The following is a 25,646-nucleotide window of genomic DNA, read 5'->3' as shown; positions in this document are numbered from 1 at the left end:
TCTGACCTGTCTGACCTCCACCTGTCTGACCTCCTCCTGTCTGACCTCCACCTGTCTAAGCTGGTTTACGTTGTATTTCTTAGATCGATCTCAGTTTGTTCACGTCAATGATGAATCCTCCATGCATACCAAAGTTTGTCATGGAGTCCAACAAGGTTCTGTACTAGGACCACTTCTATTCAGTTTATATATGCTTCCTTTAGGGAACATTATTAGGAATCACTCTATCAATTTTCATTGTTATGCTGACGACACCCAATTATATTTATGGATCAAGCCTGATGAAACCAATCAGTTAACTAAACTCCAAGCATGCCTTAAGGATATAAAAAGTTGGATGACCTACAATTTTCTGATGTTAAATTCAGACAAACTGAAGTTCTTGTAATTGGACCCAAACACCTCAGAAACTCTCTTTCTAGAGACTTAGTTACTTTAGATGGGATCACCCTGGCCTCCAGCTCCACTGTAAAGAATCTTGGAGTTGTTTTTGATCAGGATTTGTCCTTTAACGTCCACATAAAACAAATTTCGAGGACTGCATTCTTCCACTTACGTAACATCGCTAAAATCAGACGCATTGTCTCTCAGGCGGATGCAGAAAAACTAGTCCACGCATTTGTTACTTCAAGGCTGGACTATTGTAACTCTTTGTTATCAGGCTGCTCCAATAAGTCTCTTAGGACTTTGCAGTTAATTCAGAATGCTGCTGCACGTGTTCTGACAGGAACCAAGATCAGAGATCACATCTCTCCCATTTTGGCTTCCTTGCATTGGCTACCTATTAAATCTAGAATAGAATTTAAAATTCTTCTCCTTACTTACAAAGCTCTTCATGGTCAGGCACCATCTTATCTAAAAGAGCTCATAATACCTTATTACCCCTCTAGAACACTGCGCTCTCAGGACGCTGGGTTCCTTGTGGTTCCTATAGTTTCCAAAAGTAGATTGGGAGCCAGAGCTTTCAGCTATCAGGCTCCTCTTCTGTGGAACAAACTACCTTTCTGGGTTCGGGAGGCAGACACGGTCAACACCTTTAAGAGTAGACTGAAGACTTTCCTCTTTAATAGAGCTTATAGTTAGTGCTGGCTCAGGTCATCCCTTAGTGATGCTGCCATAGGACTAGACTCTCTCTCTCTCTCTCTGTCTCTCTCTCTCTTATACACGGTATTGGTTGAAGATGTACTCATATCTCCCTTTACTAAAACTCTACTCAAATCCTCTCTGTCTCTCTCTCTCTCTCTGTCTCTCTCTGTCTCTCTCTCTGTCTCTCTCTCTCTCTCTCTCTCTCTGTCTCTCTCTGTCTCTCTGTCTCTCTCTCTCTCTCTCTCCATCTGTAAACATTCATGTCTCATTAATCATGTCACTAACTAAACTTCTTCCCTGGAGTTTCTGTCTCTGTCGTCCAGCAGGTTCTCGTGGATCGTGGCTGCTGCTGTGGTCCTGCATGACGTCCACTACACATATTACTACTGTCATTATTGCTGCCATATCTCCATCACAGTTTATAGTTAGTTGATGTTTTTCTGCTGCTGAGCATCTGTGTCTCTCTATCTGCCCCTCTCTCTTTCTCTAAAGAGTACTGTCTAGACCTGCTCTGCATGAAAAGTGTCATGAGATAACTTTTGATATGATATAGAAATAAAATTGAATTGAATTGAATTGAATTGACCTGTCTCACCTCCACAGTGCAGGTGAACAGGGATCCATCCAGCAGGGTGACTTTGGTCTGCATGGTCCTAAAGCTCAGCGGGTTCCTAGCAGGCGAGCGAGCAATCCAGCTGCTTGATGACAGGTGACTCGCAGAGTCTTCAGCCAATGAGCTTTGGGCTTGGCTCTGGGACAGTGCACCCTCTCCTCCCTGAGGATGCAGGAAGTGATGTCACATTCCTGAGTAACAGTCTGTTTGTTTACCTCTTTGTGGTTTTTACCTGTTTAGGTGTGGAGTGGTTGGTAGCTTCAGGGAAAGACTCCGCTTCTTTGGGCTGGGCCTCCTGTGGCTCACCTGGCTCTGTAGTCATGGTGATTCACCTGAGAGACAGTAATGACACGGTTATCAAACAGATGTGATGTCAGAACTGGAGAGGCAGTCAATTGGTTTCTGACCTGGGAGGGCACACAGAGCTGGAAGCTGATTGTCTGTCAGGGAAAGGATGCATTCACATGTCGTCAGAAAACAGGAAACTCGTCATTTCAGATACACAACCCAAAACACAAGATCCAAAGTACACAACTCGAAGTACACAATCCAAAGTATAAGACTCAAAGTACATGACCCAAAGTAGACAACCCGAAGTACACAATCCAAAGTACAAGACAATAAGTACACAATCCAGTATAGACGACCAGAAGTACACACCCCGAAGTACACGACCCAAAGTAGATGACCCGAAGCACACGACCAGAAGTACACAACCCTGGACTGAACTCTGAGCTGTTTTGTGACACTTCCTGCATTGCAACCAACAACCCAGGCAGGCCTTCTTCCCAATCCTGAAGAGTTCAGCACAATAGGAATCGCTTTGAGCTTATTTTCTGGACCGATAGAGTCAAATGAGAATTTCAATATGGGATCTGATGCTTGTTCTTCAATAAACTCTTCTCTAGACCATTATGGCAACCTGATCTTGACTGAGGTTGTTCAGAGCACTCACCTTGTTCCTCAGATTCCTGTAAGGGTGAAGCCACCTGAAATGTTAGTGGACCATCCTTCCAAATCCAGAAAATTATTCATGCCTTGCACTGGCAACCTTTCCAAATACCAGATCAGAGGATAGATGAAAACGATCTGTGGGAACCAACAGAGGAACCAACCCCGCACCAATTACAGGAGATCTTCCACCAGAGAAAGGCAAAGTGCTTTCCACAAATAAACTCTCCATCCAAAGACACAAAACCCAACCACTCAGACAAGTTGCTGCCACATGCAATGGCACTCGCAGCAAAAACGTTATCAGTCCTTTAAATCTGTCGCAACTAGTGACAGTGTAAAGAATGGACATAATATAAGTGACATCACACAGGTGAAGCTGAAAATATGCAGCACTGGCTGCAGCCATGCTGGATCTTCTGCTCACCCTCAGTACAGTTGTCATGAACGGGGAAATTAGCTGTTTTTTGTACCAGGCTGTAAACATGTTTATTTCTGCTGTGAAGTTGGACATTTGGACATGGGGACATGGGGAACTGCAGTGTTTGGCATTGAAGCATTGGCTTGAGCTGAACTTAGATGGAAGTAAATAGAGGCAGAAAAAATAGAGATGAGAGATAAAAAAGAGCTGTTTATCTTGTCACATTGTTTGTTCAGGTTTGTCTCATTGTATTTCCAATAATGAAAAAAATTCTCTGTAGGATAGCTGAAGTTTTTGAGGACAGTCGATCATAAAACTGTTTAATGTTGAGTCTTGTGGGAGGTCACTTAAATTCCTTTGGGATTCTTTCAAATGTAATAGAAGATTTGTAGAACGTACAATAAAGATCCAGAGTCCTGTTTCGTAGACCTTTCAGTTACTAGCAGTCACTAACATTATTATTATACATTGATAACATTCTGGCATCTGTGTGACACCTTTAACACCGTCTCTTCTGTCTTTTGTTCTTACACACACCCTCAGACTCCAAAACAGGGAAACATTGCCCCTAAACCTAGTGCAAACCTGCAAAAAACCTATACCCGGCCCAACCTCAGCTAGTGAATAATGCAACAACCTCAGCTGTCGCCGGCATTTACAATATAATTTCAACATCGTGGACTCTGTGGAAGAGGACCCGCTGTCACTGTAGATCTAAAGGGCTCATTTTGAAACAATGAAAACACAACGGTTCTCATTTTCAGATGATCGTACACTAATGAAAACATACTAATGAATACTGTAGTTCCTCAAATTGGATCGTGCGGATTCGAGGGTTCGGACCGGGTATCCTTCATTTGTCCAGGAAGCAAAGACAAAGCTGGACGTGTCATACAAGCTGGAACCAATTGAGAACACACCTAACTTAGCATACACATAAACACTACAAGCAAGGTTATACATAAGACCGTCAGCTTCAGCCGTACCAATAGGATGCAATCATCCTCAAACATTGATGAACTAATAAGGCAATTTGTACAGCATATAAAGATTTAATCAAAATACATATAATGATGCCATCTGTCCAGTCCCTGTAAGCTTTTTTCCATTTTCTCCATTTATTGTTTTCATGTTACTTCCAGTCGATGCACATTGTGAGCAAAGTTTTGGTTCTGTTAACGAAAAAGCTTATTCTGCTGTTTGGAGAACAGTGGGTGTTGTTGTTTTCCCCCATTGTAGATGACTTAGACTTCATAGTTCAAATATTTGTGACTGATAAGTGGATGAGAAAGGAGATGGATGTTTTTTTTCCCCACTGCTCTTAGTTGCTCTAAGGTGATGTGTGATTAATTGCAGGAAGAGAAGTGAGATGAAGTTGTGTAAATTGGCAAGGATTCACGGAAAGATCATCACATTACAACGCTGCACAAACTTTCCACACACTGCAATTACCTCTCCAGCAGCGAGAGGTAATTGGCATCTTTGCTGTATTTGGAACATCATTTCAAAGTTGTTATGGAGGGTTGTGTGGAAGCGTGCTGATTATTCCAATCAGCCCTTTCAAACCTTGGAAAAGGTGCCAACTAGTGAAGTGCGATACTACTGGGCTTCTTCTTGTCTTTGATGTGATAAAATGCAAACATGGTTTTGAAGACTTCACAGAAAGGAGATACACCACCACAAACATATTTGTAATATTTAGAATTTGGAAAACCACATTCCCCTTTTTTACCTTTTAAACTGGGAAAAAAAGCATCATTATTCAAGAATGAAGAACTAATGTACTTAACGTGAAAGAAATATTGCTGGGTACAGAAAAACTTCAAACTTAAACCTGGTTTGAGTTTGTTTTTTTTGTTTTTTGAGGCTGCTGTTGCCGGTGTCGTATATTTAGTGGTGATGCAGTTGAAGATGTTTAAAGAGAAACTTAAGTTGCATAACAAATTTATTACAATAAGTTCAGTATCGTAACAAGTAAAACGTTACTTGGAGAGCCCCCGGCCGAATGATGAGACTCTCCTGATCTATGCGGGACAAGCCCTTTTATATGATGGAGATCATGCTTCCAAGACATGCAAACAAAATTAACAACATCATATAACTCGTGTCAGAAGGAGAAAAGAAGAAGACAGGCCCCTTTTCCAGGATACCCCAAGATATGGCCTTAACCTTTGACCTGATCTTTCCCCTGCTACATCATAAATATCATCTCTCCTGTCAACGGTGCCAACCTGATGGTTTTTTGATACCCCTTTCCAAATAACCTCCAAAGTCAGGATGGCTCAAAAGAACAGCTGACGACCAAAATAATTATCTTGATGTAAACTATATGTATATAATAATACTAACATTAGTATGTAACTATGCATCTTTGTGCAGACACCTCACCGGGTGCACGCTCAGCGGCATCACAGCTCCCCGTAAGTGAATCCAAAACATCTCGATCACCTGACTGTAAATTCAAGAAGCGCTTGATTTGATATACAGCAGAGAAGCAGAGTCATCTTTGAGTGAAGCACATGCTTTAAATGTACATCTCCCTGCTCTTCAGCAGCAGATGTCACAGTCCAACATGTAATTTCACAACATAATGCAGTTTTCTTGTGCTAATTATCAGGAAGGTGCAGTAGTTAGCCAGACATAACTTGTTAGAGCAGATAAACACACTTCTTCAAAACCTTTTTTGCTCTCACTGGACCCCCTAAAAAATTGGACACATGTCCAAAAGACACGTGTTTGCAAATTACACGTGGAAAAATCCTCCAGTCTGTATTCTTATGCATAAGCCCAACTGTGCTGCACTGCAGATCAGCAAGAAAATCGGAAAGTTGCTCATTCCGACAGGTATTAAACTTTTCTAAAGATTTCAAAGATGCTGTGGAGATATAAACAAAACGATGTATTTCAAAAGTAAAATTGTGTGTAAATTTGTATATTAAAGGCAATCGCATCCGATAATAATAAGTTCACTTGTGACATGTGAGATTGTGATTTTGAAAAAAGGTCAATTTCACATTTTTGTGAGAGCAATTCCATGATAACCATTAGGAATAATCATTCCCTAGCAACTGCACAATGAGAAGAAATATGGCAAAGAAGAAAGCACACTGACACTACTAAGAAGTAAAGAAGAGAGGCTTTTATATGCTTTTTAAGTAGAATGAAGAGGCAGCTTCAATTTACTGTTGTTACCCAAATCAATGAGTTGAGAACCCGAAGGCATCTCGCTCACTGTATTGTTGAATTTGCCTGTGAGGAGCAAAGACATCCTCGGAAAAAAACAAAAAAAAACGGCTCGTCATCTGTCTTCATTCATCTCGCTCTGACTCATGTTAGTGCTCAATTATCTCTCCACAGTTTGTCTTTATTCTCCTGGAGGAGATTTAAAGGATAGCAGCAGAAAGAGGGGGAGAGGGTGACGTTGACTGATGGATGTTAAGTAGGAAACAGACAAACAGTGGTGGAAAGAAGTGGTTATATAGATTCAATGAGGGAGTAAAGTGAGGAGGACCGTACCGTACAAGGCGTGAACAAGATAACAAGTCTTTACGATAAAGCAGGTGTAAAATTAACTTAGCAGCCACTCTTTATTGCTTTTTTGGATAGTGAGTGAAACAACCAGCATTTAGTTGGTGGATGGACCTAATTTCATGACCAGTTCTGAAGTAAATACTGCATATGAATGCTGAACAGTTTCACAATGTGTCAGTGCTGTTTTTAAAGTCTGGTTAGGCACAAAGATGACTCAGTTAGGTTTAGGGGAAGATAAAAGTTTGGGTTGAAGTCAGTACTTTGTTCAGGGTCAGGAAAAAACACTCCTCTGTTAAGGTTGGGAACTCTCATCATCGTGTATAAACACCATAGACTGTATAAGTTTGGACGCTGTATCCGTGACGTCACCCGCAGGTTTCTGATGAGCCTTGAAGCTCAGAGTGTGGTGGCAGTCTTGCCTCCGTCAGCTCCAGGTTAAAAGATATGGCTCATGGGTGCATGATACAGCTTGGTCCAATGTTCTGCCTGTTCCTGTCCAGATAACTATTTAAAGAACAGTTTAGGAAAGTCACAAACCTCCAGGATCAGCCTCATCCATCAAACAGTAATTACTTTGCGGCATGTAGAAAAAAAGTTCAGGACAATTAAACTCTGTTTCCAGGCAGACTACAACATTTCCACCCATAACTACCTGCCTGCTCATCTCTCAATGAAAATGAATTACAATGGTCAATTGCTCCCCATCTGAAAAGCTCAGGACACATAAAGATTACTTTACTAGTCACTCGAGGTGTAACAGTACGTATATATAACTGTTCAGCAGGTTGGCCAAGCTCATGTGGTTGTTGCCATCATCCGAATGGCAAATCCAAATGAGAGACCAGAACTGGTTGGATCCTCCCACAACATTTAGATCCACCGTATGGGAGCAGTACTGGTTAGTTGGAGGTGAAGTGGACAAAGATAGGAGATTGAGCTGTATGCTGAGCTGACGTCGGGTAACAAGACAATAACAGACCAGAAGGTGCGTAGTTCCCTCCCATGGCGTCCACTCTGGAGCGTGCCAAAGCAATAACTAATGCTACAGGAGTGTTTATTGCTATAGATATGCGACCACACTTGGTTGAAGAGAATACAAATGTCTACAATAGTGCCTTCATGTGTGCATTTTGTCCGTTGCGTTGCCCTGTATGAACAGAACATCCCTCTCTGGTGTTTATTTCACTTTTTCGATGCTGAAACTAAAAAATGCAGGCGTGCACTTCAAAATACCAGTCACATCATCATCACATCCATTCAGTGCACAGTTAAGTGGTTTGTACACCACGGCAGTCTTTTACTGTCTGTAATGGGGGGGGTTCAGGTGTAGCAGCATGCTAGAGTTACTGTCTACAGCGTAGAACAGGAGGATCGTGAAGATGACATTTCCCTGTGGCATGTCTGCCTTCGACGGACACTGTTTCGCTCCGATCAGCAGATCAAGACCTGATCACTTTACATAGGGCTGTATTGTAACTACTGTAACTACACACACACGCGCCTATAGCTATGTTCAGGTCAGAAGCAGATATGCTGGAGTCTGCTGCCCATCATAGCTGCATTGATTTCCTTTCTCCTGCATCAGGCTGTCTTGTCAACAGACTCCACCGAGCATGGAAGATGAATTATTCACAGGACAGCTCTGCCAGGATCTGTAAATAAATACTTAACTAATATTGGCCCCCCGCAACCCACAGGTCTCAGCTTACTGTGGAGGGGGAGGGAGGGCTTTGAGGGAAAATGAAGAGAACAAAATGAAATCTGCCCTAAATATAAATTGTCATTCATCTATGGTGGGATCTGTTTAATAGCTGCCTTATTTGCAGTGATGACAAACCGCAAAAATCTTCCCTCCCCTCTCATGGAATCCCACACTGTGCACAAAATGGTTTTTAATGGATTATTTTAATTAAAAGTTATTAATTAATGCTAAAATCTGTAGTTTTTTTTTTTTAAGACTTCATGTCATTGTTTAGTTTTGCTTCGCTGCATTTGGAGGAGCTTTTAAACCTGGACTGTCCTCATCGTGATGTGCAGGATTTAGGCTTAAAAAATGTGGACCCTTGAAGAAGCATCACATGCTTTACTATTTATTTTTTATCTGCGCTGTGGAATGAGGATCAGCGGCCATATGGAGCAAACTGTGGGAGAAGTACTAGAATCATAAACTTGCTCATTCCTCGGGTTTGTAATTGAACAAACGGTTAGACGCTGGCTTCCACAGTCAAATGAAAACCCAGCTAGAGACATTTTATGATGCGAAATCAAGCAAAAAACAATAAACAGCAAGGAAATAACATCATTTGACTGTCTGTGGAGTAGCTCTAATTACACTAATGGACACTGTCTGAAATGCATCTCTCCCTATTTTTAGGTTTTCTACTGTGAAATCCTCTCGGAGAGGTTATCTGCAGCATTCCTGACAATGCTACACCAGAGAGTTCCTGCAGTTTTTTTGCTTCGTCTTTGCCCTACATGAAAATTATGAGAATCCCAAGATCAAATCTGGACTGGAATAAAATAAGTGTGACGCCTTTATAATTAATTATCACCAAATACCATACTTATTTTAAAATAGTGAGAAGACAATAGCTATGTTTGTACCAGTAGCCGAATTTACAGCACAGCTGCCAGAGCCTCCTGTGCCCAAACTCACATTCTCCCTTTTTTTCTACCTCTTCTATATTTTTCTTGTGCAACTTCATGTACCCAAAAGATCCTTCCGGTATTTATTATTATGTCGCCCAAATCTTTCTTTTTTTTTTTTTTAAAGATTTTTTTTTTAGGCCTTTAATGATAGGACAGCTGAAGATAGACAGGAAGCAGGGGGCAGAGAGAGGGAGAATGACAACGCAGTAAATGGCCGTCCGATGCGGGATTCGAACCGGGGCCAGCTGCAGCGAGGACTATAGCCTCCACACACGGGGCGGCCACTTAACCCACTACGCTACCGACTGCCCCGTCGCCCAAATCTTTCATCCCTGTTTCATCATGTACAAGGTTTATACAAGTAGCAACCTCCATGGCTGTGAAGTGAAGTCAATGCTTCAAATGCCAAAAACTGCAGTTCCTCTAACGTCGACTTGAGGCTGGCTCCAGAAGTGAGTCAGTCTCCATAAGTCCCCATGTTTCACAGCAGAAATAAACATGTTTACAGCCTGGTACAAAAAACAGTTTTGGTCTCTGTAGCTAATTTCCCCGTTCATGACAACTGTACTGAGGGTGAATTTATATACAACTCACCTGTTCACATTATATTAAGGCTTAAAGTTATGCAGGATTACGGTGGAGGCAGGATTGCCAAGATGGTGTCAGCCAAAGCTAACACATTGCTACAGTGTATTGTGTTACATATAAAAACATTAGAGAACAAACAGCAGAAATGCGACATATGATACAGAGGACTTTACGCAATAAAGGGAAATCCCACCAGTGTACGACTTCCTCCTGAGTGGCTGCTAACTGAACCCTGATAAATGGCTGTGTTAGATTGTTTTAATTGAACAAGGGGGCGGTCATGTTATGATTGCTACGCTTCATAGGTTTAATCCTGCGGTGTGAAGCAGCAGGTCTTAACCTCGATTTGTGACTGTCTGTCATTTTATGAGCTTTGGATTAAAAAAATCTGCCATGTGGCGTTTGCTACACGTAATGAGGTTTGTAATAAGATCAGACTGCATGACTCTGGGATCACAGCGAGCTCTCTGTTACTGAGCGTCGGGCCTCTGTTAGACTTTGATCTGAGCAGACAGCTCTTTCTCTCTCTCTGTATGGATTTGCTGGATTGACGGAATAAAAGGAGTTTGTCTTGTTCTCTCTTAATGTCTAACTTAGGCACTTTTGGCCAGACACTAAAGGCGGAAAGACTGTTTTTTTTTTTAAATGCACTGGGCAATTTTGAGACATTCTTCTCAAATTCACATGTAGGTGTTTATTTTTGTCTATTTGTGTCTTCATGGTGATATCTAGGCCTGTAAGTTATTTTTATACCCAATAACCACCATGTTTTGCAAAATGTATACATACATTAAACTTCGTTTTATTCCTATCTGTATTCTGCAGGCCTTGACTTGGGGGGAGGGGGGGGATGTGTATATATAATTCATAGCGTGACATTTTATTCTTAAAAACATGGTGGCAGTATTTTCTGATTTGTGGAGTGATAAAAATTCTCAGCACAAACCTTTTGACTCTAATATGTCAACAAATTTTGAATGCGGCTTTATTCGGTGTACAGATTTTTCCGTTCTGTGAATGTATGCAAATGAGTGCATATTTGATTAGATAATGTATCATTTGCATATTTAAACATAACATTTCACAAAACTTGTAATACCAAAAATAATTGCGTTTAATGTCAGTAATCCACTAGGGACGTTTCATGCTGGTATCTATTAGTTCAAATGTAAAATTAAAAACGGGAACAGAGACTCCTGTGGTTTTGTATTTCTCTTGTGTATGTCAACGATGCAACTAATGATGATTTCCCTATAGATAAATCTGTCAATATTTTTGGGTTAAGGGATTAACCATTTTGTCTTTATAAAATGTCTGAATATCTCACATTTTAATAGCAAGCATTGGTCCATATTGTGCATTTTCATCACCCTTAAAAATAAAAATAAAGGTTTGAGTTTAAGTGGTTCTTCATGCCATCTGTTATGCAGGGAACCTTTTAACTATTGTTTCATTTATTACCATTTATTATCAAATTCTTCCTAGGATATATTTGTCCCTGAGTTCATTAGAGTGCAATTAATTATAATTAAAATAAAATATCGAATTTTAAATGCAACATTGGGTAAATTACTTTTACTAACACTAATAACGCTCTCTAAAAAGTAGTAGAATATTATCCTTTGCAATTAGAAATCACACCACAACAACAATTTCTATACAATCGCAAGTTAGTCAAAAGGTTAGGCATATAACAGCTATTAGTTAAAGCCATACAAATGTCAGGTTCACAAAAAGGCTCTGGTTCAAAGGGGTTCAAACTGTCCCTTTGTTGTTGTTGGTCAAAATAAGTTCACATTGCCGCAAGGTTGACTTAAAACAAAAACCGTAATCAGTGTTTCAAAGAACCTTCAAAAAGAAAACAAAGACTATTGAACATAAAAAAGTTCTTCAAAGCACCAAAAGTTGACTTGTTTTGCATTTAACCTAAACAGCAATAAAAGGTTCTCAAGGATAAAACGGTTCTCCGGAGCAATTACCAACAACCAGTTTTTCTTTCAAGTGTTGATAAACGTCTTAAATAGCTGAACTGTTTGATTTTCTGCTATATACAGTACATATAGTTCTTAATATCAGTCAGTGCTCTGTGTGCATTATTTAGAGCACACAGCACTGCACAGCCGACGTGGACATCAACACATGAATACACATTAAGAACTTACATGAGGTATCACACAGCCCTCTGCTGGCTCACAGGACCATGTATAGAGTTGGATGGATGCCACACCGACCTCCCGCAGTGATTTCATGAATCTCAGTTAAACCAGAAAGCAGAAATCAAAACCAGCTTTCATCTTTTAGTGGATTTACGCAGCAGGTGGGAGGGAGGGAACTTAAGGAGAGTGGATATAACAAAAGCACAGCAATGACTCATGTTTGTCACTGCAGAGAAACTGGCATCAGCTTGGTGCATGATTGATTGATGAAGATTGATTGAAGAGTGATGGTCACGCCATGAAAGCTATTGGCACATCTTTCTGATGCATGTCAAATACACATAATCACACATTATACCAGTTATTATAAATCATAGTTTTGCTGCTGTACATGGATTTTAACCCAGTAAAGTGCAGAATAAAGTTAGGTATTCCCTCATTTTGCTTTTCATAATTTTCAGATAGTATAGTCAGTTTTCTGCCACACTTCAAATCTCTTCATCTACACACTGAGTTACGACACCTGACTGTTCACTTGGATTTTTACCGCCACACAAGTCCTCCTCCTGCAGAACGAGGACACGTCTTGTCATCTAAAGCCCTTTTGATTGCAGTTTTCTTTTTGTTGGAAGGAGAATATCCAGTCAGAAGATGTGTCTGCTAACTGTGTTTCATTCTGTTTCCATTGCATAAACACCACCCATCAGCGCTGAGGTAAAACTCCATGTAATTTAAGTTGCAAATAAAACTTACAAAACCAAAATTGCTCGTAAAAAAGGTGTCAGTGTGTCTAAAAGAAGATAATAAAGTGAGCGGTTTTCATTACGGTCCTCGAGGCAGCAAAACAGCAGAAGCAAGATATTTTTTGGTATGTTTATTGATATCCACTATGTGTATATCTGTTTTTTTCTGCCTATTTGCCTGTCTGTCTTTAACATCAGCTGTCTGACTGTCAAACCTATTTCTCTGCTGAAAAAAATAAGACCGAAGCAAAGAAAGAAAGAGAGACAGAGGAAGGGAGAGAGCGAGCAGTAATTGCTCCGGGGGATTGTATCCACATTCGGTCACTACTGGGGAGATTGGTGACATCCACCATATTGATCAGTGCATTTAACACCGGCACACACAAACACACACGCACACACAAACACAGTCTGGAACAGTACAACGTGATCCCACAGCCACATTCCTCATTTCAAGCCTGATGCTCTTCTATTGTTATTGCAGCACTCTTTTCCATACCCTCATTTTCCGTCATCACATCTCCGTATGTCAATTTTTTATAAAATTCTAGATTACCTAAATGGTGCAACAGTAGAAGCGCTGTCGCCTCATAGCAAGAAGGTTCTGGGTTTGAGCGTTCTTGAGTCTGTGTGCATCTGGCTGCCTCCGAGAGTGTGTAAAGACACGCGGGTTAATCTGTGTGAATGTCAGCATGAATGGATAAACAGTTGGGGTCAATGGATGGATGTACATGAGTGTTTCTTTTTTGTGGCTTTGCCTTTTTTTTTTGTACCAGGCTGTAAACATGTTTATTTCTGCTGTGAAGTTGGACATTTGAACATGGGGACTTATGGAGACTGACTCACTTTTTGTAGCCAGCCTCACATGGCCGTTTAAGGAACCGCAGCCATGGAGGTTGCCGCTTTCTCCAAATTGTAAATGGTCAGTGCGGATCAGACATCACCTCAATAAATGATCTTCTTCTTATTAAAAATAAACCTTCCCCCTGCGTTAATTGTCTGTAGCCAAGGCTGCTGTATATTATTGCCCATCATAATATGACATACTTCCAATATAGAATCTAACATTTTCTGATGTGATGGACAGTGTGGCATTATTATGTCGTTCGTGTTCTTATGTGACAAGGAGCTCTCGGGGCGACATTAAAAACAATCTGTAAAGCAGATGTATTCAAGCCATCTGCATAAGTGTGACTAACTGTGTTCATACACACAGGATGGCATTTCCACACCATCAGCTTGGCATTAGTGTTAAATGTTATCAGTGTTATTATTTGGTTGCCGACACACACAGCAGCAGGAGCGAACAAACGATAAAAATTGGCGTTGAAATTCATCTGCCTCCAAACAAATGAATCAGATTTTCTAAAAAAACATATTACAGAGATAAAGTTACAAAGTGCGCAACATTAAAAAACATCATATTTCGGCCCATAAAAGATAGAAACAAACCTTTAATGTACAACCATAAGGAACAGCATTACTCTGACGATACGGAGTGAGTTGGTGAGGAGGAGACATGAAAGAAAAAGAATTTAAGAAGTGAGAGATAACCGCAATGATTGTGTTGTTGTGTTCCTGTCCTAAAGCTTTTATGATTGATGACATATTTGTCCCTTCTTTCTTGTTTGCCCCGTCTGACTTCTCACAGCAGGCTTGTATTAAAAGGGCAATCCAGGACAGCAGAGAGAGGGAGAAAAAAAAAAAAAGAAACTCACAGTACTCCATTTTCCCCTTTTTTCAGTATGATTGACAACATCTCATTAAACCGCTTTGAAATATTCACTTTGATTTTGAAATGATCTTAGCTGCACATAATTATTTTTCTTATTCATTAATCTGTGGATTATTGCCTCAATTGAATATAAATGTGCTTTGTCCTCAAAACTATTAACAAAAGATTCAAGCAATGTTGTTTAACTTTTCTACCATAAAATACCGATGATGTACAGAGTTTTTGACGAACAGTAAAGTAAACTGCAAATGCTGTTAGGTGTTTTGGACCACTGGGTCGCGGGTGAACGCTGACGGGGTGCAGTGCTTATGTCGTGCCAGAACCGGAGCTGGGCAAGCGGGTGGTGTAACCAGGCTCAGCAGCCTCTATGGACATAATGTCAAATATCACTGAAAAGACTGGGCCAGAAGCCACCGGACAAGAGTAAATCTGTGACAGACGCCGAGCTGGGCTGACTGCTGCTGGACTAGTCAGTAGTATTAGCTGCTGCTGTGTCTTGTGTTGTTTGGCTGTTGTGGACTCATAAGAATCTGTAATCATAACAAATGCACAAATTTCTACACAGTGTTCTGGTGTTTATAATCTTCAACTTCAAATTTCTCAATGTGGAGATTGTTCTAACTAGGGGCGCGTCTCAGAAGAGTCTCTTCCATTCCGTAGCATTTCTATTTTTGACGCGAGCCGCTGCTAAACCTCGGAAATTTCAACAGAGCAGAACGCACCAGACAGGAAATCCGACACAGAATCAACATAATAAACTTCCGCACCCTTTCAAAATAAAACACAATACGCAGTTCATGTAGCTCATCACAACTTGACATCAACGTTACGTCATGACCGGTGGCACCAGGTGAGCAGTCAGTCGATCAAAGGGTCTCAACGTGAACGATGAGAGACTAATTGCTGAAGTGGAACAACACACAATCATTTATGACACAACAGATGCTTTTTATAATCTCTTCCATGTTGTGATCTCGTGTGAATACGGCCGGCTCGCTACGCTGCCAAGATGCGCCCGGTGTGAGTTGACGCAGGTCAGAGGACGCAGCTAAAACGCTGCTCAGCCGTTACTAATCTAATAGAAGGGTCTACTTGAATCATCATACTGATGTTATTTTTTGCATCAAAGGGTTGAATTTAACATTCACAGTGATTTACAGGAGAAACAAAAACATTGAGATATATATCGTGTATCGCGATATAGCTTAAAAATATCGAGATGTTGGTTATAGGCCATATCGTGCAGCCCTAGTTCTAACCCCCCCCCCCCAAATATTTACTTTACTTACATATATGACAATTAAAAGCTGCAAATCTTAATTAATCAGAAGCTGGAACTAAGAAAATGTCATCAACAATTTTCTGCTGATTGACTGACAAATGAATTGACCCATCATTTAAGCTGTGGTATGATCATGTCAGGTATATTTACATGACATAAACAAACAGTCTGGTCTTCGGTTTTTACTCGTAGTTAAACTTTAGTTTCTCCAAATTGTATTCAATGAAGCTTTTATTCGAGGCCGTAAGTCTTAGTTTTGTATTAGATGACGTGTGTTTTTACCTCAGTTTTATTGACTCCGTACACCGCTGTGGTCACAACTGCAGGATTCCCACCAGAAAGAGCTGATAAAAATTCATCCGCGTGCCGAGGGTTTTTTCAAAACCACATTATTAATAATATTACACCTGATCTTCACCCACTGGGTCAGCAGCTTGTATGAATGGTGAGAGTCTGTAATGTGAGCAAGTGAGGGGGGAGTCACCTGACTCTGCGATGCGGCTGACATCATATTGACTGAGCTGTCATTGAGACATGCAGACCTCTCATGCATTTGATATGCAGATGTCAGAGTCCGTGCTGGCGACATGTCTCTCTGCTGCCTCCCTCTCCAGCGTGGTGAACCCTCCTCATGTATTAATGACGTGTCGATAAAGAGCTCTCCCATTACGCCTACACCCATCTTTAACCTTGATGCTGATCTGTATTTGTGTGTGTCTGCCCTCTGTCGTAGCTCTTCTATTATTTACCATGCATCTCTGTCTGGGTAGGGCTTGTGTGTGAGGCCAGCAATCGTCTCAAGGTAAACAACCACGGCCAATGACACGGGTGACCCTCAGACACACACACACAAACACACATATTGTTCTAACCTCATCCCTCCTCTGACCACATCTCATTTCAGATCGATATATTTTAAGCAAAGCTGCATCCTCCCAAAACAAACTTTGCCTGCTTTGCTGGTGTGTGTTTGTTTTATTTTATTGGGGAGATTCAGGTGTCATTTTCAGGGTCAGTCGCCTTTCGGTTGTCTTCAGCCGATCTTTGACACCTTAGCCTGCCTGGAGTTCTCTCTGAAGCTAGATTATCTGCTCTGGTGTTGATTTACATAAAAATATGTAGAATTAACTCTAGGCACTTCGTGTTTGTGGTGTTAGCATGGTTGTACACACAAGTTCTCAAGCCTCTTTATTTTCTATGATTTCTTGGCAATATTAAACGACGCAATGCATAAATTTACTCGAAACTCCAAATGTTGGATATATGTATAAGAATTGCTCAGTAACTGTGTACATGCTTTGGATGACAGTTCATGATGATTCCAGAAAGGAACAATCTTATTTATTTTAGCCTCTGGTTAATCCAAGAACACATCCAGACTGCTGTCTTTATCTGGCTTTATCCAACTTCCTTTATGTCCCATTTTTTAGGTGTAAGAAAAAGTTTGCTCTAAACAGTTTAAATCAATTAAATGAAAATCTTTTAGTTGTAGTAAAAATGTAGTCTGAAGTTGGCAGGATAATGCCATGTATGACAAAGGTTTAAATGTAAATATTTCTAAATGCTCTACAGCATTTTCATTTAGATAAAACTGGAAACGTACTTGGCCGTTTGTTTGTGAAAAAAAAAAAGTCCTGACTTGTAAAATAGAAGTCATTTTTCTGTTTGTTTGTTCAAGGCTAATTGTTTTGTTATATTCGAAAACATTTTCAACATATACTGTATAACCAAAATCGTATCCAAAAAAGGCAAATTTTATTGGGAACCCACTGAAATGACCAACTGCGGGTCCTGTGGACTATCAACATCACGCACTATTCCACAGTGAAACCATGGCAATAGTCTGTCTCACTAGTTTGACTGTGGGAACTGTGCAGCAAGTCATCTTATCAGATGTCAAGTCACAGCGGTTGTGTAAGAACATTTATCAGCAATCAGCACCTTGAATGTGAGGAAGAGACATCCAGTGGGAGAGGTAGTGAGGGCTCACTTACACCCACACAGCTCATCTGGATCAGAATCAAGCCTAAAAAGGATACAGACAGTGTGCAAAATCTACTTTAACTTAGCACTACTTCAAATTTTTACCAGCCTCTCATAACTTACTGTTGTTCTTTTGGTTGCAGAGTGAAGCAAATCTACCATCCATTTGCACATTTAATCAGCTTTTGGCTGATGGATGGTGCTCATTTTGTGTCTTGGATAAAAACAATTTCACATTCATGCACTTGGTTTGTACATGAATGTTTACAAAGATAAAATTAACTCTCTTCACTGCATAACACCCATTCTATATTTTTGGATAGTTTAAGTCATCATCAAGAACTGGAGCTGGATATATACATCATAATGTTGATTTCTATGTATATTTTCTTGGGTTTTTATTAGAAAACTTGCTCTGCCGACAAAGCGTCTCCAGGTTTGCCCCAGGTTTCATTAGATTTGTGGAATTTGTAAGACTGCGTTGTGATGGAGATCTTGACACACTGTGCATAGTGGAAAGCAACATAGACAAAATCACACCACATAATCATAACCAATAAACAGTGCGACTTATATGGCTCTCACTGTCGGAGACAGATGCTGTTTTCCAGGAAGCTCCGGGAAGTTGGCCGAAGAGTCGGCAGGGAGAACTGATGAGGTCGTGGTGACTTTTACATGTACGAAAAAGCTTTCTTTTCTCACGTAGCTGTATTGTTGTTCACAAAGAAGTTTCCATGCTCATACTTTGTTCAGTGGCATCGAGGTGTCAACAGCATGTAGAAGGAGGGAAACATGGAATAAGTTGGATAAGTCAGAATGTGAGGAAGGAAGTCAGCCAATGTAACCTGAATACAAGTTTTGCCAATGGTGGCTGTTCAACAATGAAAACAACAACTCCCATGATTCCATGCTACATCACGACATCATCAAACTAAAAGTTTTGGTATTGTTCGGAGGTTAGAGACCTCTAGAGGCAGCATAGATTACATCCTGCATGTCTAGGAATGAAATTCAATAAAATGTTTGTGTTGGTCTGCACAAAGCTACTCAAGTTGACACTTTTTGTTCACAATCGTTTGTAAAGCCATTTCAGAGAAAATGCGTATTGTCACTGGCACTTGGATATTGACTTAGAGAGTTATAATTACACTTATAATTAGCAGTGCTGTCTCCTGTGCCTCAGTTCATGTTTGTGTTCTGTAGAAATGTCCTTGTTTGTTGGAAATTAGCCTTCTCATCCCGACTGTGAGCTGTAAACAATACTCATATTGATTTCAGAGTTACACGGGAGTTTGGTATCAGATCATAGAGCAATATTCATCTGCAACATCATCACTTACTGTTTTAAAAACACACTCTTCATATGTAGGTTAAAAAAACATGCTTTTGACCTGAGTTTGAAACCCACCAGGACCAACTGGAGCGTTTACCGCTTGATGTTCACATGAGTTTGCTCAGGATGCTCCGGTTTTTTCCAGGAGGGAAGTTCAAGACCATTGATCAAGGCACTGGCCTCAGAGCTGGAGCTGTTGGTCCCCAGACAGCCCCCACACCGTGGCTTCCAAATGCCCCATAAATAGGGTAGGTCAAGTACAGAATTTTCCCAAGTATAATCTATTCCCTGAATATAACTTAACTAAAAAATATCCAAACAGCGGGGACTAAATATTGTGTTTGCCTTTGGACCCACATTGTGTTGAGGTCATGTCATTTTCAACTGGAAAACTCAGTGGCTGTGAAGTGACGCCATTGAAGAAGTGCCAAAAACTGCAGTTCCTCATACGGCCACTTGAGGCTTGTTAAAGTTGTTTAACTCAGTCAGGCTTAAAGTTATGCATAATTAACAGAACGACCACTTTGACCGGTCGGCTTGTGTGAGCCACCAGGCTTCATTCAGCACCGCCTCAGCTCCACCCACGCTCCCTGTCTTGATCTGGAGTTATTGCACGTTTTGTGTCAAAGTTAATCTTTTGGGGGCGGTGTTTTGCTCAGTTGGTAGAGCAGCCGCCCCACGTGCAAAGGCTCAGTCCTTGCTGGGGGCCCAGGGTTCGAATCTGACCTGTGGCTCTTTCCCGCATGTCAATCCCCGTCTCTCTTCCCGTGTTCCTGTCACTCTTCAGCTGTCTCTAAAAAGTTAATCTTTTGCCGTTTGTCTAGATTTAACTTCTCAAACTTACAACAAGACACAACACAGTTAGCCAGAACTAGCACACAATTCTTCCTCTAGTTTTAGGTTTGTCTTTTTCCTCCGCTACTCCTTTTCCTGCTACGTAGGCTACGTTGCCTGGTAACAGTGACCTTAAATAATGACTTTTTGATCGATTTGAATAGTAATATCTTGTGTTGTCGGCAATATTAATACATTTCATGACATAAATCCACTTGGAAATGTTACTAAATGTTGGATACATGTATAAAAATGGTCACCAGTATGAGTTCTGCTCAGTACATGAAGTACAAGAAAGGAGAATCTTATTTATTTTTATCTGCAAAATGTGAATAAAGATATTTGAGTAATCCAGGAACACATCCTGAAAGCTGTGCTCAGACTCTAACCTCATTACAGGACAACTGAATGTTCAAATGACACTGACAAACAAACTGTATTTAATATGGATCTGTTACATCATGTCTTGTACCTGATCCATGTGAAGATCTCATTGGTGTCTCCCTTATATTCACTTGAGTAATCATGACAAGCAAAGTTTGAATGTTCGCATAGCAATTTTATTCATTCAGACAGTTTGCAGTAGCAAGCCATGAACCTGATATTGTCTGATATTAGCTGTTTGATTATCTATTTGTTTCCTGCATTGTAAAGCACAAAGCTACATAATGCGAGGAGTGATGCGCTCTCTCCCAAACTATGTAGCTAAAAAAACTGCGTGACTTCTGAGAACCTCAGTAAATCAAAATGGCTGGAGCGTCTCTTGCAGGCTATTTGCTGCCGTCGTCCTCCGACCCTGGCAGGGACCGTTGCCAGCGAGCTCCATACCTAGTTGGAGGAAGGAATTAAAATACAGATTTTTTTTTGAGATTCAAGGTTGTTTTGTTTTTTTAACGCATATTTCTCTTGTTTGATATCAACACCATTTATTGTCCATACCATGGATAGCCGCTGTTTTGGTTGTTGCTGTTGCTCCCATGCTGAAAGTTGTTACCTAAAAAGACAAAGAAATGAAATTACTGCACACAATACACAATAACATTATTTGGTGATGTATGCAGTAATTTGTATATTAATGAGGCTCTATTTAACATTATTCAGGCATATTTGTAATACTCCAACGTCACAGTTTCTAGAAAGTCCTTGTGAGATTGTTCAGCATACAGCTACTACCAAAAGCATACTGCATGTAACAATGCAAACCACTTCTTATCTATTAATGATAATAACAATAAACTTGATTTATATAGCACCTTTCAAAACACAGTGACAAAGTGCAGGTCATTCTATAGTCTCAGAGTCTTGACTGCAAAGGCTCTGTCACCTTTATGTATATAACTGGACCAAATGAACAACCAAGAAAGACGCAACCTGAGAAATTACAGAATCGGCCAATGTAAGGTCAGAGATCTAACCACCTCCCATCTGTCTGGTGGTTGTTTCCTTCATCCTCTTACAAAACAAACACGTTGTTTTAGTTTGACATTCTCAAAAAATTTCAACCCCATCTACACACCATCAATCATTCAATCTGCATCCTCTCGATTTTGTTGTTTTAGTGTTCTGACCCGTATGTTCTGTGTTTTGCAGCTCCATGAATCTTCTCCTCAATCCCATTCTTTTGTTTGATTTGGTGGCCAACCTGAGTTGACTGACAGTTGCGTTTTAGTTTAGTTTTTTTTTTTTTAAAACAAAACTGAGTTTGAGTTAGTTGACTGAAATCATCATGAAACCACACTCATTGATTTGGACACAGAGCAGAGAGAGAACGAGCGACGACAGATGAGAGGAACAACAGACAGGGGGTTCAAACATTGATGAAACAGACAGACAAAAGTGAAAGTTGCACAGTTTCAGGGTTTTTGGTCGGTACAGCAGGGTCCATGAGTAAAGGATGTACGAGGATCGTAGTTCTCCAAGTCTTTCTCATAGCGTACGTTTAGTCTTTCCTTCTACTTCCTCCAAACTGCTTCTGTACTCTTTTCTTGACCGTGCTTTGTTTTCCCTGCCCCCTTTGTCTCTTTTTCTTCGTAGGAGTTACCTGATCGGTACCCCAGTGGTGTAGATCGCAAACGAACATGGGAGGGACCAGAAACATATCCTGTCTGAGCTGAGACACAGGAAGTACCTGCAGGCGACAGGAATCAGACATCAACTTTGTCAGGTACAAAACAGGTGAATATATGACAGAGCTGATTTACTTGACTTCACTTGACTTACCTGGTGATGTTCCTCAGAGAGCTGGCAGGGTCAGGAGGGTAACTTGACATTAAAGGAGAAATTCCAGGGAACACCTGACAGACACCGATGAGGGAGTCATTTAACACGGAAGTTAACCAACTGCCAGCCAATCAAGAGCAAACTAGATGAAGGGGGTTGGGCCACTGACCTCTAACTGCTTCTTCATCTCCTTGACGGGTCCAACCAGTTCTCAGGACAAGGAGGACAGACAAGGTCAGCAGACAGAATGCCAGGTACACAGTACAGACGCCAACAGACCACACAGCAGAAAGACAGACGGTACCTTGTTGTTGTCTGCATCTCTAAAGGACAGCGCGAGTATAGTAGTCTTTTTCCAGCAGGTTGAGTGTTCACAACCTTTTCGAACAGCTGAACACCACGAGCTCGTTTCTACTACCAGATAGAGACAGGACTGAACCCAGAGTCAGCATCAACACCATCATGAAGATCCTGGTCCAGTCTCTGTCCTGGTTCACCTGTGAGTCTCACTGTCGTGACCTTTCTGACCTCCCACTTGTCTGCACCTGTCTGAACCTCCACCTGTCTGACCTCCTCCTGGCTGACCCACCTGTCCAAGCTGGTTTACGTTGTTTCTTAGATCGATCTCCAGTTTGTTCACGTCAATGATGAATCCCTCCATGCATACCAAAGTTTGTCATGGTGTCCAACAAGGGTTCTGTACTAGGACCACTTTCTCAGTTCAGTTTATTATGCTTCCTTGGGAACATTATTAGGAAACCATCAATTCATGATGCTACAACCCAATTATATTTAGGATCAAGCTGATGAACCAATCAATTAACTAAACTCCCAGCAAGCCTTAAGGATATAAAAAAGTTGGATGACCTACAATTTTCTGATGTTAAATTCAGACAAACTGAAAGTTCTTGTAATTGGAACCCAAACACCTCAGAAACTTTCTTTCTAGAGACTTAGTTACTTTGATGGGATCCCCTGGCCTCCAGCTCCACTGTAAAGATCTTGGAGTTGTTTGATCAGGATTTGTCCTTTAAGTCACATAAAACAACAATTTCGCGGACTGCATTCTTCCACTTACGGAACATCGCTAAATAGACGCATCGTGTCTCACGGATGCAGAAACTAGCCCAGCATTTGTTACTTCAAGGCTGGCTCTGTTTAACCTCTTGTTATCAGGCTGCTCAATAACTCTCTGAGGACTTTGCAGTTTAATTCAGAATGCTGCTGCACGTGTTCTGACAGGAACCAAGATCAGAGATCACATCTCTCCCATTCTGGCTTCCTTGCATTGGCTCCCTGTTAATCTAGATAGAATTTAATTTTTCTCTTACTTACAAAGCTTCATGGTCAGGCACCATCGTATCTAAAAGAGCTCATAGACCTTACTACCCCTCTAGAACACTGCGCTCTCAGGATGCTGGGTTCCTTGTGGTTCTACTAGTCTCCAAAAGTAGATTGGGAGCCAGAGCTTTCAGTTATCAGGCTCCTCTTCTGTGGAAACAAAACTACCATTCTGGGTTCAGGAGGCAGACACGGTCAACATTTAAGAATAGATGAAGACTTTCCTCTTTGATAGAGCTTTTAGTTAGTGTGGTCAGGTCATCACTTAGTGATGTGCCATAGGACTGACTGAGGGGGAATACTATGTCCTCTTATATGTCTGTCTCTTCTGTCCTCTGTCTTCTGCTCTCACTCTTCTCGTCTCTTTCTCTTCTCTCTTCTCTCTCTCTTGTCTCTCTCTTCTCTTTCTTATTCTGTCTTCTGTTCTCTCTGTTTCTTTCTCCATCTGTAAAAACATTTCATGTCTCATAATCATGTCACTACAAAACTTCTTCTGGAGTTTCTGTCTCTGTCGTCCAGCAGGTCTCTTGGATCGTGGCTGCTGCTGTGGTCTGCATGACGTAACCACTACAATTACTACTGTCATTATTGCTGCCATATCTCCATCACAGTTTATAGTTATTGTGTTTTTACTGCTGATGAGCATCTGTGTCTCTCATCTGCCCCTCTCTCTCTTTTCTAAGAGTACTGTCTAAGACCTGCTCTGCATGAAAAAGTTTAATGAATAACTTTTGATATGATATAGAAATAAAATGATTGAATTGAATTGATTGAACTGTCTCACCTCCACAGTGCAGGTGAACAGGGATCCATCCAGCGGGTGACTTTGGTCTGCATGGTCCTAACAGTCCAGCGGGTTAGCAGGCGGCGAGCAAACAGCTGCTTGATGACAGGTGACTGCAGAGTCTTCAGCCAATGAGCTTTGGGCTTGGCTCTGGGACAGTGCACCCTCTCCTCCCTGAGGTGCAGGAAGTGATGTCACATTCCTGAGTAACAGTCTGTTTGTTTACCTCTTTGTGGTTTTACCTGTTTAGGTGTGGGGGTTGTGTAGCTTCAGGAAAGCTCCGCTTCTTTGGGCTGGGCCTCCTGTGCTCACCTGGCTCTGTAGTCATGGTGATTCACTGAAGGACATACTGACACGTTATCAAAACAGATGTGATGTCAGAACTTGAGAGGCAGTCAATTGGTTTCTGCCTGGGAGGGCACACAGAGCTGGAAGCTGATTGTCTGTCAGGGAAAGGATGCATTCACAGTCGTCAGAAAACAGGAAACTCGGCCATTTCAGATACAAACCCCAAAACACAAGATCCAAAGTACACAACTCGAAGTACACAATCCAAATGTATAAGACTCAAAGTACATGACCCAAAGTAGACAACCGAAGTACAAATCCAAGTACAAGAAATAAGTACACAATCCAGTATGACGACCAGAGTACACACCCCGAAGTACACGACCCAAAGTAGACGCCGAAGCACACGACCAGAAGTACACAACCCGGACTGAACTCTGAGCTGTTTTGTGACCACTTCCTGCATTGCAACCAACAACCCAGGCAGGCCTTCTTCCCAATCCTGAAGAGTTCAGCACAATAGGAATCGCTTTGAGCTTATTTTCTGACCGATAGAGTCAAATGAGAATTTCAATATGGGATCTGATGCTTGTTCTTCAATACAACTCTTCTCTAGACCATTATGGCCACTGATCTGGACTGAGGTTGTTCAGAGCACTCACCTTGTTCCTCAGCTTCCTGTAAGGGTGAAGCCACCTGAAATGTTAGTGGACCATCCTTCCAATCCAGAAAATTATTCATGCCTTGCACTGGCAAACTTTCCAAATACCAGATCAGAGGATAGATGAAACGATCTGTGGGAACCAACAGGGAACCAACCCGCACAATTACAGGAGATCTTCCACCAGAGAAGGCAAAGTGCTTTCCACAAATAAACTCTCCATCCAAAGCACAAAACCCAACCACTCAGACAAGTTGCTGCCACATGCAATGGCAATCGCAGCAAAAACGTTATCAGTCCTTTAAATCTGTCGCAACTAGTGGACAGTGTAAGAATGGACATAATATAGTGACATCACACAGGTGAAGCTGAAAATATGCAGCACTGGCTGCACCATGCTGGATTTCTGCTCACCCTCAGTACCAGTTGTTATGACGGGGAACTTAG

At 41.2% G+C, this 25,646-nt stretch overlaps 1 protein-coding gene across 9 annotated transcripts in view; it reads right to left on the bottom strand.

Moving 5' to 3' along the window:
• Window positions 1-25,646, bottom strand: part of epb41l3a (erythrocyte membrane protein band 4.1-like 3a) — a 47,284-nt gene that overhangs the window by 15,000 nt on the left and 6,638 nt on the right. For 8 of the 9 annotated variants that reach the window (XM_019258806.2, XM_019258809.2, XM_019258805.2 and 5 more), the window contains exons 2-3: window positions 1,932-2,031; window positions 1,682-1,861 (exon numbers count right to left, since the gene is read on the bottom strand). In XM_019258806.2, the coding sequence (XP_019114351.1) occupies window positions 1,682-1,861; window positions 1,932-2,021 (270 nt within the window). In that variant the 5' untranslated portion in view covers window positions 2,022-2,031. Of the gene's footprint in view, window positions 1-1,681; window positions 1,862-1,931; window positions 2,032-2,654; window positions 2,684-25,646 lie in introns of those variants that run through there. The other variant, XM_027281287.1, reaches the window with a different exon arrangement.

Source organism: Larimichthys crocea, chromosome VIII (assembly GCF_000972845.2).
Source record: "Larimichthys crocea isolate SSNF chromosome VIII, L_crocea_2.0, whole genome shotgun sequence".
Classification (NCBI taxonomy): Eukaryota; Metazoa; Chordata; class Actinopteri; family Sciaenidae; genus Larimichthys; species Larimichthys crocea.
This window is presented reverse-complemented; position numbering and strand designations above follow the sequence as displayed.